The 17545-nt window shown below is 36.4% G+C and overlaps 2 protein-coding genes across 6 annotated transcripts in view; one reads left to right on the top strand and one right to left on the bottom strand.

The window, feature by feature from the left end:
• Neto (Neuropilin and tolloid-like) overlaps window positions 1–17545 on the bottom strand; it is an 86934-nt gene that overhangs the window by 47465 nt on the left and 21924 nt on the right. For all 5 annotated transcript variants that reach the window (XR_010752276.1, XM_066392982.1, XM_066392981.1 and 2 more), the window contains exon 2: window positions 12980–13012. Coding sequence is in view for 4 of the 5 variants with exons in the window: in XM_066392982.1 (XP_066249079.1) it covers window positions 12980–13012 (33 nt within the window). In the remaining variant the exon portion in view is untranslated. The remainder of the gene's footprint in view (window positions 1–12979; window positions 13013–17545) is intronic.
• LOC136410690 (5-oxoprolinase) overlaps window positions 1–17545 on the top strand; it is a 104144-nt gene that overhangs the window by 74045 nt on the left and 12554 nt on the right. The gene's annotated exons all lie outside the window — the stretch shown is intronic.

Genomic DNA, 17545 nt, shown 5'->3' with positions numbered 1-17545 from the left:
TACGAATATATATTTTTACGGAAAAAAAATTATATGAAAAAATTCGACACAGTCTGGATATTCGCTTTACACACTATACTTAAGAAACAACCTCGACAACATAAAGTTCAAAACCGAGTTCAGTCCCTTGGTTGAACCAACTTCTTTTAAATTAATGATTCACTTTCCTAACATTTATTTATTACTGAGAAAATATTATCGATTTAAATCGTGCATTGCTGTACTGAAGGCATTAAAAATTTAGAAAAAAATCAAGTCATTTTTAAAAAATTAAAGAACCTGCGGGTAAGAAAGATATTAAAATGTAATAAAATTGACAGGAACAAATTAAAATTAAATAGAACAGGAACGTAAACATTTTGTGAGTTTTCCGAACCCTCCAAAAACCATGCAGACAACTTTATATGAAATTTTCAAATACCCAGAGATTTACAAGAACTCGAAACTAATGAGGTCCACTCTTGGGACTTCTAAGAAACTTCCCTAACTTCTCCTTTATTAGATAAGATAGAGCAGATGGGAAAGGCAGTATTGCCTTCCCCATCAGCAAATCCTTACTATTTAGCAGTCTTGATATAAAGGAACATTCCGATAATCATATAGAGTTCCATGTGGAATTAAAACGCGGTTCATCGTGTATATCACTGTGTAGTGATCTCAGATAAATATTTCATATATGATGAAATATAAAGAGTTTTGAACCGTATCCCTGCAATTTGTTGTCTTCATGGACGATTTCAATGACAAGAACGACGTTGGAATTCTAACAGTAATTATAAAATGTCAACCTTCTAATAATAGCAAAATATAATGACTGTATCACATTGAACGTACAAGAATCAATTACAATATTCCCTCATTGGTCTGAGAAGGCATACTACAGTTTTATTACTGAAAAATTTTGGAACTTTATAGACTAGGTGACCGCAGACCAATAAGGATTATACATCTTCCAACCAACTAACTTGCAGAGTAACATCTCTACGACCAAAACCTTTGTTAGAAGACACAGGACTCGGACTGCAAACCTAAATCATGAGACGAAGTATGCGTTTTGGCAACTAAACATAGAAGAAAGGCATTTAAAGTGTAGAAGAAAAATTATAGCTCAAGATAATTTCCTAATATATCAAAAGCTGAAGCCCACAGTATATTAAGAGAAAAGGAAAAGGATAGTATCGATACCTTTACAGAGTGATACTTTAACCGCACATATTCCACCCTGCCACAATTGTTTCTCTATCCCCTTAACCATCACAGAACCAACAGGGATTAAATCAGACAACCGGCCATTAGATCCAACTTATAATTGCACAACGTCACACCCCACTTCAATTAGGCAAAGTGTCAGGAATGCACGTAACAGGGCACCGTTAAACTTGAGTGTGCACGCTGAAACTTTAAATGTTGAGGTTGAGTTACAACTTTGGAAGTTTCCATCTTGGGCCTTACGTAAAGTCCAATAATGGTGAAAATATTGTTCGGCTCATTAGTAAATTAGTGCGAGATACGCATAATAAACTAGAGTTTTTGGCTATATTCGTGACACTGAATGAATGAGATTATTATGTTGATGCCGATGAGGGTAATTGCCTATTAGTATGGTTTCGTATTGATGGCTCATTACTGCGGATTACATATGTGAAAACGGGAACACATGTTATTCTGTATAAAAAAAAAACCTGATGGATAGTTTCGAAAGCAATCACCCTAGCTTCGTCTTCAGGCCCATTTCGCAAAGCTCCGCACAATATAACTCCGAGTTGATTCCTAAGGCCGGATATTAATATTCTGATAACAAAACGTTGACTCATGTTGCGGCCAAGTTAACGAGAAATTGCAACTGCACCGTATTTGATGTACTCGGGCAGATGTTGCCGAAATGAAACTTCGGGTCGAGACGACGTGGATTACACGTTGAGCTTTTATTGGAGTTGGGGTGACTGCTTTGGGTGTTTCCAAAATCGGCTCCTCTTCTGTGCGACTTAGAAATTATGGATTTTATGTGCTGAAGATTCAAACGGAAACAGCAGCAGCAATAGCAATAGGACCAATAAATTCTATTACAATATGGCTTTGATAATTCCTGGAATTCTGTATTAAATCCCTAACTTTTTCAGCCCTACTCCTAAATCTGTTCTTTGACTGCTTATTGACTTCATATTACGTCCTCAGTGACTATAACAATCAAGTTACTTCCGAGCAATTAACTCCTGTATACCTTTTCCCAATAAAGCCTTTGTTTTCCCGAATAATGTTATCAGCTGTCTACTCCAGGCCCAACTTCACTCCGAAATTTGCGGTTGACAAGTTAAAATATAACCTGAGCGATACCTTCGTTATTAAATGGCGTTCCGCTCTTGGATAGCTAGGGAGATTCTTGACTAGTTTCGAGGCCACTGTGTGAACTGTCAGACGTTCAGATGCAGAGTTCGACCTCCCCCCACCACACACACACACACATACAATTTTTTGGTATATAAAAAATGAATCCCAGCGGGATTCACTTTTTTATTTTATTTTATCTTTAAATATATATACATATCTATTTTATTTTATCATAAACACCGTGTGACATTACAACAGACACCTCATAATACATGATGGATGACATATGGCACGACGACAGATGATAGATGACAGATAATATCGCCGATAACAGGTGACATGCAAATGTACATATCTTCGCCAACCCCGAGAAACTAAATAAACTTGACACGAACATTTTCAATAATTAGTTTTTGCTAACCAAACGGTGAGCGCGATATGCTACAAAACCACCCCGTTGACTTCAAATGTAAAAGAGCTTCGAATGTGCCAGTTTCGTGTCATATCGCTTTTCAAAATTATAGGTTCGGGGAGTATTTTCCACGTTTTAACACGTACCCACGTTTTACATTCCCCGAAATTTGAAAAAAGGCTTTTTCTTACTTAGAAATAGGATATTTCAATCTAAAAATTCCTTATCACTTGGCTAATAAAGCTGTGCATTTAATTCGCCAACATGACAACGTTATCCTCGCCCGTTTTGATCTCTCACATCAAGCTCGACAATGCGCTCGAATTGTAAACATTTTCGAGTGGCGACCGCTTTATCAAAAAGGTGCACTCCACCAACCCGGAAATCTCTTTCCCTTTTGTATCCCAGCAGAGTTTTTAGGACGAATATCATCTCGGCACTGCAGGAAGATTACGACCGTCCCTACCGCATTTCGCATAGATCTAGCCGGAATTTGTCTAGGGTTGATCTGTTTGTGATTCAAAACTTGTCCTTTTCAAATGGAGTTTGTGTTTTAATAAATATTATAGTGAAACAAGAGTATTTGTTAAACCAACAGAAATTTTCTTGAATTTCTTTCGCAATCAACAATTTCAATTGCAAATGACTTAATAGACCTGCATGTGCAATTTTCCAATAGATTCTGACAAAAAGAAGCTCGACAACTTCTAATCATTAAAATTCCGTTTGGAACCTGGAAAAAGTTCTTTCTCATTTGAATATTTAATTCTCCTATAAATATTCAGCCCGAGTGGTATTTTTACAGCCCACTAGCTGTTCAAAACGGTTTTTCTATCTAAGCTGGATTCTTTCTATACCTCTGCAGAAGAGGAAAAAAGATGAAAAATATATTCGACTATGATATCACACAGGAAAGGCCATTAGTCAAAATAGAGAACTTCTAGAGCTGACCTAACAGTTCTAATTTAGTGGCTAACCCAATGTCGCTTTTTTAGCTACTAACCGGGAAATGAAAAAAAAAAACAAAGATTTAAAGCGGCTGAAAAGTTTATGGTATGTGTAAAGGGAACATCAGTTTTGCGGGCCAGGAACTAGCTGATAGATGCTGCAATTGAGGCACCTACTTTCATGGAATGTCTAGAATATTTTTCCTCTTTTAAAATCTGCTCAAACATACCGAATATACCATGAAATATTCTCTTACATCAACACGTCTAACATACGGTTTATGAAATACTTTTTCTCAGTCACAGAAGCAAAAAGTCAGTGCGAAGTTTTTGGTGGCGATTCTTAAGTCGCTTTGCTCGGGATAAAGAATTACAACTTTTCAAAAGAAATTTCCTGTAATCCATTCAAATATGAGTGGATGTAAAAGTTTAAGAGCCTTTTTATTTCGAACTTACAGTTAGAGAGGATGTTGAAATATTTCTGCGTTTACTCTATGTTGTTTAGTCGAAACACTTAATTCTAAATCGAACTAGCGGGAACTAGTTCTGGTTCAAAGAAGCTTAATCGCTGGAAAACTGAATTTTACAATAAAATTCGTGCTTGAGGACAATATAGTCGAGAGAGATCACAGAGGTGAAGAACAATTTCCAAAAACGAACTGTGGCCAACCATATAATGTCCCGGAGTGAAAGCCGACTTTCCAGGACTCCAGGATAAAGAAACCATTTATCACCCGGAAATGATTAATCGCGCTTGTTACGTCCCGAAAACCGGTTCAGACGAAATTACCTTCGACTTCTTATGAAGTGTTTTCTGTTTTAGGGCCTCCCTTCTGTCAGGTATTACCTCGTAAGGCCGGAAATTGGGAATGTCTTGTAAATGAAATATGTTGATGGGCAAGTTTTGGGGTTGAACACTGATAATGGCGCTTTATCTTCCACTATCAATCATTACTCAGAAGTTTTTTAAGTCGCACCATTCAATAGCTCTGACGATAAATGAGGTGAATTAAAAAATATTGCTCTTGTCGTAGTGTTCTCCTCTCACTTCGAATATGACGCTGTGAAAATTATTAATGCAACTAATTCATAGCAAGCGAGAGCAAATATTCAAACTCCAATGTCAAAAATTTGACGAATTTATCAAAAGCTCCATAGGTTTTAATACCTAAGTCTTTGTCATGACCTTCTAATACTCAACTATTAGTGTGAAAAATTGCCCTGGGCATATTCCCAACACCTAAATGTTAAAAAAAATACCTATTCGCTCCGAACAGTCCAAAACTATGAAAATCACCACCAACGTCGACTTTCAGGCGTCATAGTTATTACCTTTTCTTTTTCATATGTCTCAATTTTAAACCTAATAAAATATCTCCTTTATGTCTTAATCAAAATCCATCTCCAGGTAAACAAATAATCGTCAATAGCACCCAACATAATAACCTTCCTGCTGGAAAAAAACTAGAAATCTGCTTAAACCCACGCCCAGATCGAGACCCTCACTAAGTGTCCAGTTAGGCTTAAACCTGTTGTACCATCTTCTCCTCTTCCTCCGACGTCTTATCCTCGATCCACTTTGTCCTCCGCTTACATAATGGAAGCAATCGTTTAAATCTGGACCCAAGTGCTATTTTTAGTCGCCATGGGGGACAGGTAAAATATAATTCTCCAGAGCCCTTCTCCAGGAAGGTTTGATCGAGGACTTTGTTTGAATTTGTAAGGGGGAAGTGTGATTTATGCTTGTCGATCGAGTGTGTGTGTGTTTTTATAAGTCCAGATAAGTCGTAATGTAAAATTATGAGGGTAATAATGATATAAACAAATGAAAAATTATTTGCTTCGCATGGGATTAGTTCCAGAATAACACGTGTAAAACTGAGCACTATATGTACAACTCTGAGGACGTCAAGTTATTTACCCTACTCGCTGCGAACACTGCAGCACCATGGAAGTTGTTAACGTCAAAGTGCAACATTATTAAGTTCATGCAAAATATGAGGATAATGACGATTTAAACACTTAGAAAACTACCTATATGAGATAGGAATTACGAGATTACATTTCGAGAGAACTGAAAAATATTTTACGTTGAAAATGTTTGATCTATTCATTTCCAAAAGATCCGCACTATGAAAGATCTTAACGTTAAAGGGTACTATTATTGAATTTATGTAAAGCATCACAATAATATTGATTTAAACAATTGAACGGATCAGAGAATACAGATTATTAGAAAATAAAGGCGTCAACAACATTTTGAGGTTTTCTCGATTATTTTCTTCTCGGAGAGAGGGTTAGGCTAATCCTTTGGAGATTATGACCATGCGGTCAACGGAACAAAGACCTTCAGGGAATTATTTAGATCTCCGAAATGGGGCATCAACGAGATTTAGAACAGTCGAATTAATATTTAGGTAATTCGATTTACAGGATTCCCTAATTAGAACCGTATGCTTCTCATCCGAGAGCATTATTTCTAGACTTCAGAAAGCTGTACCACATTGTTTCACACAATTGAGCTTTAAATATAAACTTCTATTTACTTATCGGACAGTAAACAACGTTCAACCTACTGTAACTGGCCGCATTTAATATAATTAAGCCCTGTAGCTCGCCGGACGTCTGCAAGTTCTACATTTGCCTAGAACATGCACACTGCATTGCTATCCAAACAATGTCGATGCGATATAATGCCTTCTATGTGCAAAACTAATCCATTTTGAACCTTGTCTGAGCAGGAAAATTTCTGCCATCTCCCTCTAATTGCAAGACCAATATCCAGCTTTACGAGATAATATGATTACCAGATTCATACAAAAGAGTTGGTTTTGTGCACTAAAGAACTAAATTAATCAAAATGAATTAAATACCACTTTTTATTATGCTTGTAATTTAGTATCCTTTTAAATAAGTCCCGTATAATTCTATTTACTGGTACCTTCTCAATACCAAAGTTAAGGAATATAAAGAATAATAATTTTTTCTTAGCATGTTTTTTTAAAAAGGAGACAAAATTTAATTTCATGAAATATTGAAAATAACATTTAGTTTGTTTTGCACTGTTCATTGCAGTGCAGTGCATTGCATTGCGTTTTTTGCAATTCGCGATGAATTTTGACACTATAGGAAGGCCTATTGTCCAAAGGGCACTTTTAAATCGAGATGAAATGGTCAGGGCAGTTACTTTGTTTGAAGAAGATTACTACGTTTCGAACATTGACTGAAGAATTCAAAGAAGTCATTTGGTAATTTCTATACTTCTTAGCCTGCATAAGAAATTTAGTACAGTCACCAGATGATCTTATCCTGTTTGAGAAAGGACAACACCTCGTGAAGATCGTAATTTGGTAAGATTAGCATTTCAAAATACCGCAATAACAGCAAGAAACATTGCTGATATTCATTTCGGCGCTACGGGAAGGCGAATATCCACCCAGACTGTAAGAAACAGACTTCACGACGTCAACATACAATCCAGGGTCAGAGCTGTGAGGCCCCAGTTAACCCGTGAATATCGGAGAGCGCGACTAAATTTTTCCAGAAACCATATTGATTGGGAGGACCAATGGGAGGACACGTTCTCTTTACAGATGAGTCAAGATATCGACTTAGCTACAACGATGCACGTATTAGAGGATGGAGACGTAGAGGTGAGCCATATTTGACGTCAAATGGGAGAGAAACTGTCCATTTCGAAGGAACCTCCATTATGGTTTGGAGAGGAATTTAAAGGGCTCACCACTTTACATATCTTTCGAAATGGAATTGTGAATGGTCTGTACCTGATCGCAATGGAATTGCGAATGGTCGGTACTTAAAGAACATTGTAGAACCTTACGTCATCCCATTTACAGCACAAGAAGATTCAAACTTTGTTCTGCAACAAGATAATGCGAGACTCCACATCGCCCGTTTAGTGACGCAACACCTTCAGAAGGACAATATCGCAGTTTTGAAGTGGTCAGCCAATTCCTCAAACCTGAACCCCATAGAGGATCTTAAGGATGTTCTTCAGAGAAGGTTGAGAGATCATCCAACTGCCGACAATTGACCTGGCCGAAATGCTCCAGGAAGAATGGAACAATATTTCAAGGGAAATGATAAAAAATCTAATCAACTCTATGCCCGAGCGGTGTCAAGAAGCCCGAGGCAGACACTCATTTTTAATTTTCTTTGTTTATTGCATTTGTTAATTTTATTTCAACTATACAATTTGGTAAAAAATTAAAATATTAGCAGTAATTCTTTACTATCTTTATTATTTTCGAATAAAAACGAAATATGATATTTAAGCCTGATGGTTCCCTAAGTAACTTAACATTTGCTAAATTTTAAAAAAATTGTAGAATTAATTTTATGGGCATCTATATTATAGAAGTGGTTCTTAATTCGTTTTAACTAGTTTATAAAATGTTTAACATTAGTACTCTATACTAGCCCAATAGATCTATGCCGAAAAAGTTGTCAATGTCAAAATATGCACATTAGCGTTATTGGTTTTTATATACAGAGTGTCTGTTTCTGAAAAAAGTTTTTGCCTTTTCTTCAGCTTATTTAGCGAGGTAATTCACGATCGACACAGTTCATCACTGCAACTTTTTTTCTTCTACAACGTGGCGATATTATATTGAATTTTTCAAATTTTAAAACTGTGTATTCTAGGGTTCCCAATAACACAACAGTACCAGTTTAAACGAGCTCGTATTTTTTACGGTTATCCGAAATCCCCACGATTGAGTTCCAGAAATGAATACCCTGCATTGGGACATAAACTACTCCTAAGTATTCTTAATTATGTACTTTGGAATCTCCTTGTTTCCTTCGTTATCTGAACGACCACTCTTGAGTCATTAAATTTTTAAGGTCAAGCCAGATTTGATTGAGGATGGATCTGTGGATTCTTGAGTACGCGCAGCGGGTCTCAAACACGCCATAAACTCGCGTTATTAAATTTTTGATCGGCCCTAAGTGCCAATAACTCCGCGCACTGAAAAATGGCCTAAAGGCCTCTAAAATTCGCAACACGCCCTTCGGGGTTCGAGGAATGTTTGGGTTTTATAATAAGGGCCGTTTCTCTTGTCGAAATTTATTTTCTGGGTATTTTAGATGGTTTTATTGGCCTGCAATGACTGGAGGTCACGGCTGTCAACAAAATAGGGTTGATTGGATATGGGAATTATGGACGTATATGGAAGTTGGTAACGATCTCTTGTCCCTTCTTTTACCTTAACACTCTCATTGTAAAAGTAACGCATAATACAAAATTGGTATTTTGTCTAAGACCATAAACACATTGTGCGCCCATAAATCTCCTGTTCAACTTTTCATTTGAACAAATATGAAATATTACCTCGACTGCTCTATCAGAGTGCAGTTTTGAGCTTTATTAATGGCTCTGAGCCGATTATTGAGAGGTTTAGAACGGGTGAAACCAGGAAATTGCGTGGCCATGATCAATAGTTTCCAAAGGCTTGAATAATTGCGGCTTTAAAAGTGCGTTTTTTAGCTATAATTTCGGTTTAATGAAGCTGTTTGATGCGGATGTTGATGTGGAATAAGAGAATTTTGAGTGGTTTTTAGTGGCAAATGGAACAAAATTAAAACTATAATTTCAATATGATGTATTATGTTTAACGAGAAATAACCAGTAGAGTCCAAAGTAAGATAATACCTAACTATCCTAAAATTGAAAGCAATTAGTCATATTACTCTAAACAATTATAACCAAAGTACATGCACAATAAATGGACCACAACCGTACTGCTTTCAGTTCTATTTAGAACAAACCTAAAGCTAAAATTTCACCCGTTTTCCGTGCCATACGTCATACGATTCCAAAATAAGATATAACTGTCTTAAAGTTGTCATTAATAACTCAAAAATAAAAAGAAAATTCTAAGGTATAAAATTATGATTAAGATTTGATTAATTGAGTCAAATACACGAATAATCGACAGGAGTACATAGTCAGGGCTGTAAAGAGAGTATTATTATATGTGGGTGAGTGTCCTTCACTTTCCAATACTAACCTCCCCCCCCCCCTCATGTGCTTGTGTTTCCTAGAATCAATTGGAAAAGGGAATTTGGAGAAGCATGGGATTCGTATTATTGCAGGTTGGCCCGTAAGAGAATTGATATCTAATAAAAAATGTTCTCACATGAACAACAAATTTAGTTCAGGACAAACCACACATTTTATAATAAAAGTATTTTGGAACAAGTTAAATTGTGAAAAGAAAACAAATACCCCTTAACCTTCGGTTAAGAACAACACGTCAATTTCTGATACTTTCTTGGCACTGAAAATAGCGCCCGTGAAATTGAGTTATTCTCTTTCGGTCCTCCTTTGTTAACACCTGATATTGTCCCAGCATTTGATATCACAGTTTATGTTCCAGTTACAATCAATAATATAACAACAGTTTCAACATGGTCAACCGATACTCCGACATGTCCGTAAATGTAGATCTGTTACAGCCATTATCGAGGGGAAGCGTCCAAAGCGATCATCCTCCGAACTTCCTTGTAATCAATCCGAACTACTTTTTATATAAAGAAGGGGTTCATTTGGTAACAATAAGCGTGTTCAGACAACACTCAAATTCAACAAGATGCAAACTTTTAAAGATTTACAAGCAGAGTTGATTTTTATTCCTCATCCCGAATGTGACAGAAATTATGAGCCATTGACGAAGAATTGGTGGATATGGGCTATTAAAGTTTTATCTACAACAGTAGATATAATCTAGTAAAAATGAACCTTATGACATCATTTCCAACTTTTCCACCTTGTAAGTACCACGAGAATGGGTATAGACCTCAAAAACTTTGCCGTAAACAAAAACTTGAAGGTATAAATTACCTGTGCGCGGTGAATGTTGGAAAATTCCCAGATCATCTTTCTGAATACCTGAATGTTGCAGTGGTAATGAATGGTGAAAAGATTTTAGGCGTAATTAAGAACTACTGTGGATATTTGTAAATATGTTCTACATGGTGTCCTTTAAACCTACGGCAAAAATTCAGGGGGTTATTCCCTGGACTATTCTAAGAATATTTTGCCCTTCGATGATTTTTGAGAAGCCTCTTTGTTCCGAATATACAGGGCGAGAAAAATTTTCGACACTAACAACATTTCATTATTAAATATTACATGTAAAGCTTATTAACCTACAATAACTGTTGAAAATGACTACCTCAAGTAAAGTAATCATTGTGAGGTCCACCGCGACCAGTCCATTTTTTAAGAAATTCGCTTCATCGGAAAAAAAATCGTTGTCGAGGTGGACCTCACTCATGGCCTACTCGATCCCCAGACTTAAATCCCCTGGATTACTTCCTAAGGAAGGATCTAAAGTGTCTAGTTTATAATACTCCAGTGGAAAATGTGGAAGGTTTGAAAATCGGATCTTTACTGAGTGTAATTCAATAAGAAACGATCTTAGTGCTTTTGAAAGAGTTCGGCAATTAATGAGGAGAAGATTAAATTTTTGCATCCAAGCTAGGGGTAGCCATTGACAACATTTCTTGTAGATTAAAGAGCTTTAAGTATAATATTTTATAATAGAATGTTGTTATTGTGGAAATTTCTTCTCGTCCTGTATTTTCGGAACAAAGAGGCTTTTCAAAAATCATCAAAGGGCGAAATATTTTTATAATAGTCCAAGGAACAATCTCGTGAATTTTTGTCATATGTTTAATCGACATCCAGTATATGTTTGAGGAGGAGTATTCATTTTATTTTATTTTTAATGTAATTTCTTATAATATTAATCGGTTATAATCATTTTAGACCGTCCGCTATTTGAAAAATTGATTGTTTGCGTGTTAATTAGACTACACCTGCAGTGTTTCAGCTCTACTTCCAGTAGAGTTTAAGTTACAATTTCACCTAGCTTGAATGTGATGCATGGTCAACGAGGGAAAATAAACAGGGGTTTCCAAAGGCCAAAATAATTTACTAACTAATTATATTACAGTTGCAGTGTTTTCAACTTTACTTAGAGCAAATTTTAAGCTAGAATTTAACCCATTTTCAGAATGATTGTTTATCATTATTAAATGGGATATTTCAAAATAAGACATAGCTCTCCTAAAATTATAGCCAATCTTCTATTTTAGTGATAAGTATTGTGTCCACTGATTAGACTACAGTTGTAGTGTTTCCAGCTCTGCTTAGCAATTACTTTATACTATAATTTCACCTAATTTCAAAGCGATACATAAACAACAACCAAAAATTTAAAAAAGAATTCCCAAGAAATTCTTAATTCTCAGGGTTTCAATTGCAATTTCTCATAATTCTAAATTACGAAACATCGTCAACAACGCAATAAAATTTCAAAGAAAATTCGATTTCTCGAGTGAATTACTCAGTGTGTCTGACCTCTTCAGCCTTACAGCTTCAAGTAAAGCACCGAATGCCATTCTGGCAAGCTCTTTACGACGTTTCCATCGCTTTTACGATAATTTGTTATTTTTTAAGGCGTACTTCGACTGGCTATCCCCTATGCCAAAAAGACCCCAAGCAATCTCCGGAGAAAGCTAAACCAAATAAATCATTCCTGGCTCATAATCATTTTACGATTTGGAAGTTATCAACTCGAGCTTCGAGAATTTTATGCTTTCTTCTCTCCCTTTTCGAGACGGTCAAAAGTTTTCTAGTTACAAAAGTAGGTTTATTATTTAAGGGGATGTTCTATTAGATCAAAGCAAAATCCAAATGATTAAATGAATATGAGTTCCTGACGAATTTCTTTCAATTGGCAGAAGACTAAACAGCAGCTTCATGAAAGCGTCTTGAAAAAAAGCCTATTAGACCAATTAAAAGTGCGGCAACAAAGATTTTCCTCTCGGTTAATAGCTGCTCATGAGGATTAATTACTGCTCTTCTGAGAGCCCCGAAAGTGGATTCGTCGTCTCAAAGAGGAGACCTCTAATCGGCCCCAGTAAATCATTTCGATGCCATTGTGTCCTGAGACCTTTGTATTTATTTCCGGAAATATGAAATACGGCAAATGTCAGAGGGAATCTTACGTTATATTAATCGAGCCTGGACCGAAGAAAAATCACCAAATTTTAAAATTGGAAGTAATTAAGAATCTCCCTTTTATTGTGCAGAAGAATGGTAAGTCATTGTAGGCTTTTACGGAATTCTCTAGCACTTGACGCGTCATTGGTTGCAGAACCTCCATAGATTTTCTATTCATAAATCAGTAGTGATGCGGTTTAGGCTGACTTCGAGCCCCATAGAGTATTTGGTATTGTTGAGTATCAATATAGTACTTACCACAACTCCATCGAAGAAAAATGCCCAAGAAATCTGAAACAGAGAAATACATTTTTAGTTCTTACATTGGATACTCGCAAATATTTGATTTGCTTTAAGAGCTTTAGACCTTAGATCAACGTAGAAATCCTCATTTTCGTTTTCCGATATTGACAATGTATTATGTTGAAAGACGTGAAATTCTAGCTTAACACCTGCTTCAAATGAATCTGAAAACATCGCTATTGTAAAGTTATTAGATGTCAAGTTACAAATTTTTCAACGTTGAGACTGCTCAGTTTAAGGTGGATTGTCCATTTTTTTGGAATCTCTTTTATTCTTCCGTTATTGATGATATATTGCAGTGATATTAGGTGAATTTGTGACATGAACTCTTCTCTAAATAGAACCGAAAACATCACAATTGTAGAATTTTTAATTGTTAAGATAAAGATTTATATTTTGTAAGTGTTAGATTTCCTTGGAATCCCCGTCCTATTCTACCGGTCTTTACGATGTGCAAGTCTGCTCTAAATAAAGCTGAATTCCGGAATTGTAGTGTATTTAGTTGCCAAGTTACAGAATTTTTAAATGTCGAAGTTGTTTCAGCTTTAGTCTCGGGGAAGTTTTCTCTGGAATCTCCTTTTTATTTTCCGTTATGGACGGTGTACCGCATTAAGATTAGGTGAAATTGTAGCTTAAGGTCTAACTCTAAATGAAGCTGAAAGTACGGCAATTGTCGTGTATTTAGTTGTCAACTTGCTTAAGTTGTAGTGTCTGGATTTACCTTTCTCTGGAATTTCCTTTTTATTCTCTATTATATATATATTCATTCAGTAACACTGGGAGAAATTGTAGCTTAAAATCTGCTGTGGTGTTTAGAGCTCTATCAGAGCTCTATCAGAGCTCTAAATTGATCACATATACTTTTCTTCGAAATCCCCCTTTTATACCCTTTGTTTTATGTGAAATTGTTGCTTCAACTTTATTCTAAATTGAGCCAAAAGTAATATAATCCAAATCAATTTTCCCACAACAATTCTCACAAGAAAAAAACCTTTAAGTGGAATACTCAAAATCGCAAACCCAATACCACTTCCGAAGACCTCTGATTGATTCCTTCGCTTTTACGTTTGTTTATGCCCTTTTACGTATGTTAGACGACACAATATAACTCCGGCTGCGACCTATTCTTTGTTCTCATAAATCCACGCCAGATTTCAATCGATTCTGCTCTGAACTGTTCACGACTCAATATGTGTTGTCCCGAGACTCAAGACGCTTCCAGGGGAGCTGTAAAAAAGGCCACTTTTAAGCCATCAAGTAGTTGCTTTTTAAGGGTTTGCGTGATACAGTCTTGGATGAAATTTACTGTATATGAGACGGGAAAAAATGGTATGGATGATTTGTGAGATTTTAGTATATTTCCAAGTGAAACCACTTCGCATGGTCAGAACAAAAAATATCTTAGTCTTTGCTTTTTCCCTTTTTTTTCCGCATCGCAATCCAGTTTTCGCAAAATTCATATCCGAGATAGTCTCCATTGTGTTCGGTTATCGAAGCCTCTGCCTTTGTACCGGCTTCGCTAACTGCACTTCAAAAATAAGGGACGTCGAGCTTAATGCCCCAGAGACACGAGATGGTGCTCGACGAAAGCCGCTCCGAAAATTTTCCATTAGACTAAAAGTGGTTTTGATTAACTCCAACAACGTTTTCTGTTGCATTGTGCAATTCAGTCGGCTTACCTCGGATTATGCAAACGAATTTCCTGGCCAAATTATAATCGTATTAAAAGTCAACGTTTGAAATTGCTGCCAACAAATCCCCTTTGATATTTTAAATTCATGTTGGGCTCTGAGGGCGAATTAGTGGTGATAGTAAGTGACTTATCAGAAAAGTGAACAAAAATGAGATTAGTCACTATACTGGGCGATTGCTTGTCAAGTTGAGTGAAAGATGGAGTGCTGAGATGGTGGGCGCTTGTGAAAGAAATTGAAAGTCAATTTAACAGTGATAGTGAGTGGTAATTCGCCCATCTGCGACAGTAAGGGATTTCCTTCTTGCGAAAGTAATTTTACTGAAACTGAGTGAAGATCAATAGTGAATTATTTCTCGATTCTAGCGATTAACTTGTTGTGAAACCGAAAGACGAGAACTTTCAGAGGTTAAAAACATTGAATTTATTTTAAACATTAACGGTGTATTAACATCGATATTATACACACCTAATCAATAATGGGAGCATCTAGTGACAATGAGGCGAAAGTGCAAGTACAAAGCAAGCGTAAGAACTTCTTGTTAAATGCAAGTAAAACAAATAAATTCACCAAAATATTTTAAGTACTAAAACCAATCTCTAATTGGAGTTTCTACATTTTTTTTCAGTCCACAGTGTACTTCCTAGTAACTTAGAGAGCCTCCAGTGATAGTGAAGAATTTATTGTAAAACTAGTGCAAACTAAAACCTTATTTATTCGAAAATATTCAAAGTTTAATTTTTTTTAGTTAATATATATATATATATATATATATATATATATATATATATATATATATATATATATATATGTATATATGTATATATTATCATAATAACAAGGCTGTTAGTAAGTGCAATTGAGAAACTCCGAACAGAAGTCGAGTATTGTGAAAAGCTAAAGTCAACAGTTTAAGATTCAGTGATAGTAGTGTCCTTGCCGTGAATTTCTTTGCTGTCTTTTGTCATAGTAACGTGCGTTTGGTAAAGGAAACAACAGTAAGTGTATTTTAATGACCCTGAGTTAAGTGAAAACGATTCATAATTAAAAAGAATTTCATATCGGGAACACGTTCTCCTGGCATAAAGCCACATTTTACGCCAACTTTGCTCGGCTTATCGCACTGCAAACTTTTCAGCTATTGAAATATAACCGAGCAAGCTAAATATTAATCATTCCGAAATGAAATTTCAAGTCTACATTTGAAGAGCTTTAATTAAAAGATTCAATTAAACCGGGGCCGACTCGGCGTACTGGATATAGAAATGCCGTAAATTAAATCGACAGTTTGTTTTTTAGATTACCCTTTCGTGTATATATTTTTTAAATGCGAGAATCTCTTCTGTGATGACACCGTCCATCTCGAAATCCGCCTGCGTTTAATTCCATAACGGCCCTTTTTATCTGATGGAGTAGCTAGTGAATTTAACAACCTCATCAACCCCGTTTAAAAGCTTTTTTCTATAGATTCAAAAACAGCTTTATTTCACGGGAGGGGGAATTTTAAAAGCTCCCCACGCCCTGGAAAATTACGATATACCAGTTTTTTGTTTATTACTTCACAGGCACGGCCCTGCAATTCGAGATAGGATAAACAAACAAAAGAGCAAATTTTCGGGGGAGATGCCATGCTAAGGAGACATGTCGATAATGGATGGGTTTTGGGTAAACAGAGCCAAAAGTAGAAGGTTGAAAGTAACTTTAGGTACAGTATGCAGTTTTAACGTTAAAACTACGAGTACATGTCGCTCAAAGAAGATCAATTATGGCTTACAGTAAGCAAAAATGTATGTAAAGTGTTACTAGTAATTCTCTACAAAAGCTTTTGCAACTGTTAACATTGTCAACACAGCTCAACCTAAGGGTTTAACTTCGGAGCGCCTAGTAACACTCTGTGCATACATTCTTGTTCCCCTTCTTCTTTCCCGCTTATTCGCATTGTTCCCATTATGGACAAATTGGCGACTAACTTTTGAACGTGCAACTACAACAGTCTTCTTCTTCATAGAGTGATTGTCAATAGAGCATCAGATGCAGGCAACACTCTTTAACTAGGAAAGGGCTTTGAAATCGACAATTTAATCCTATGCCCATTTATGGTAATTTGAGCGGTAAAATTTAGATTTAGAAAGGCACAAAATCCTTGACGAAACTTTCCCTTAGCTTCGCAAAACTTCAAACTTTAAAAGCGATATTAAGCAACCATATCCGGGATAAAGATTTCAGCGGCAATCGGAGTAAATGGGAAACTATTTCTTCCAAACTACCGATTTCATTTAAATAATGGATCCCCAGACCGCAGCCTCGAACCTCAGGTGCGTTGTGGGTGGTGGTGGAAGTGCGATTCTATTCAGTTAAGACGCGATTCGTCTTCCAGCAAATAAATCATCGCGCAGATTTGTAAATGCGCGCCGTCAATCGTGAAACTACCTTGCCTCCAGCTAGAAAAAGAGCCGGAAATGAATTATGCAAACAAGGGAGATAAAACGATTAAAATGCTAATGTCAGTTGCGGATAGAGAAATGGGTTTTACGCGGTCTCGCGTGTCAGCACCTCGAAATTAAAGCAATCTCTGTACGTAACAACGACGTAACGTATACGGTGTCAAGCGGAGGGAAACCTGAATATCCATTCGTGAGGTCAGGATGTGTCTGGCGCAGTTATAAATTCATGCCAGACCCCCGACGGCAAAAGAATTGGCCTGGAATTTTTACACATAGGATGCCCAAGGGATCCTGAGGGTGAACGAACCCAGAGAGATGTGCAAAACTGCTCCGAAAACTCCGGGGCAACATTCGAAAACCCCTAGGAAATGTCGCCACTCATTGCT

The sequence above is a fragment of the Euwallacea similis genome, chromosome 9, assembly GCF_039881205.1.
Source record: "Euwallacea similis isolate ESF13 chromosome 9, ESF131.1, whole genome shotgun sequence".
NCBI lineage: Eukaryota > Metazoa > Arthropoda > Insecta > Coleoptera > Curculionidae > Euwallacea > Euwallacea similis.
This window is presented reverse-complemented; position numbering and strand designations above follow the sequence as displayed.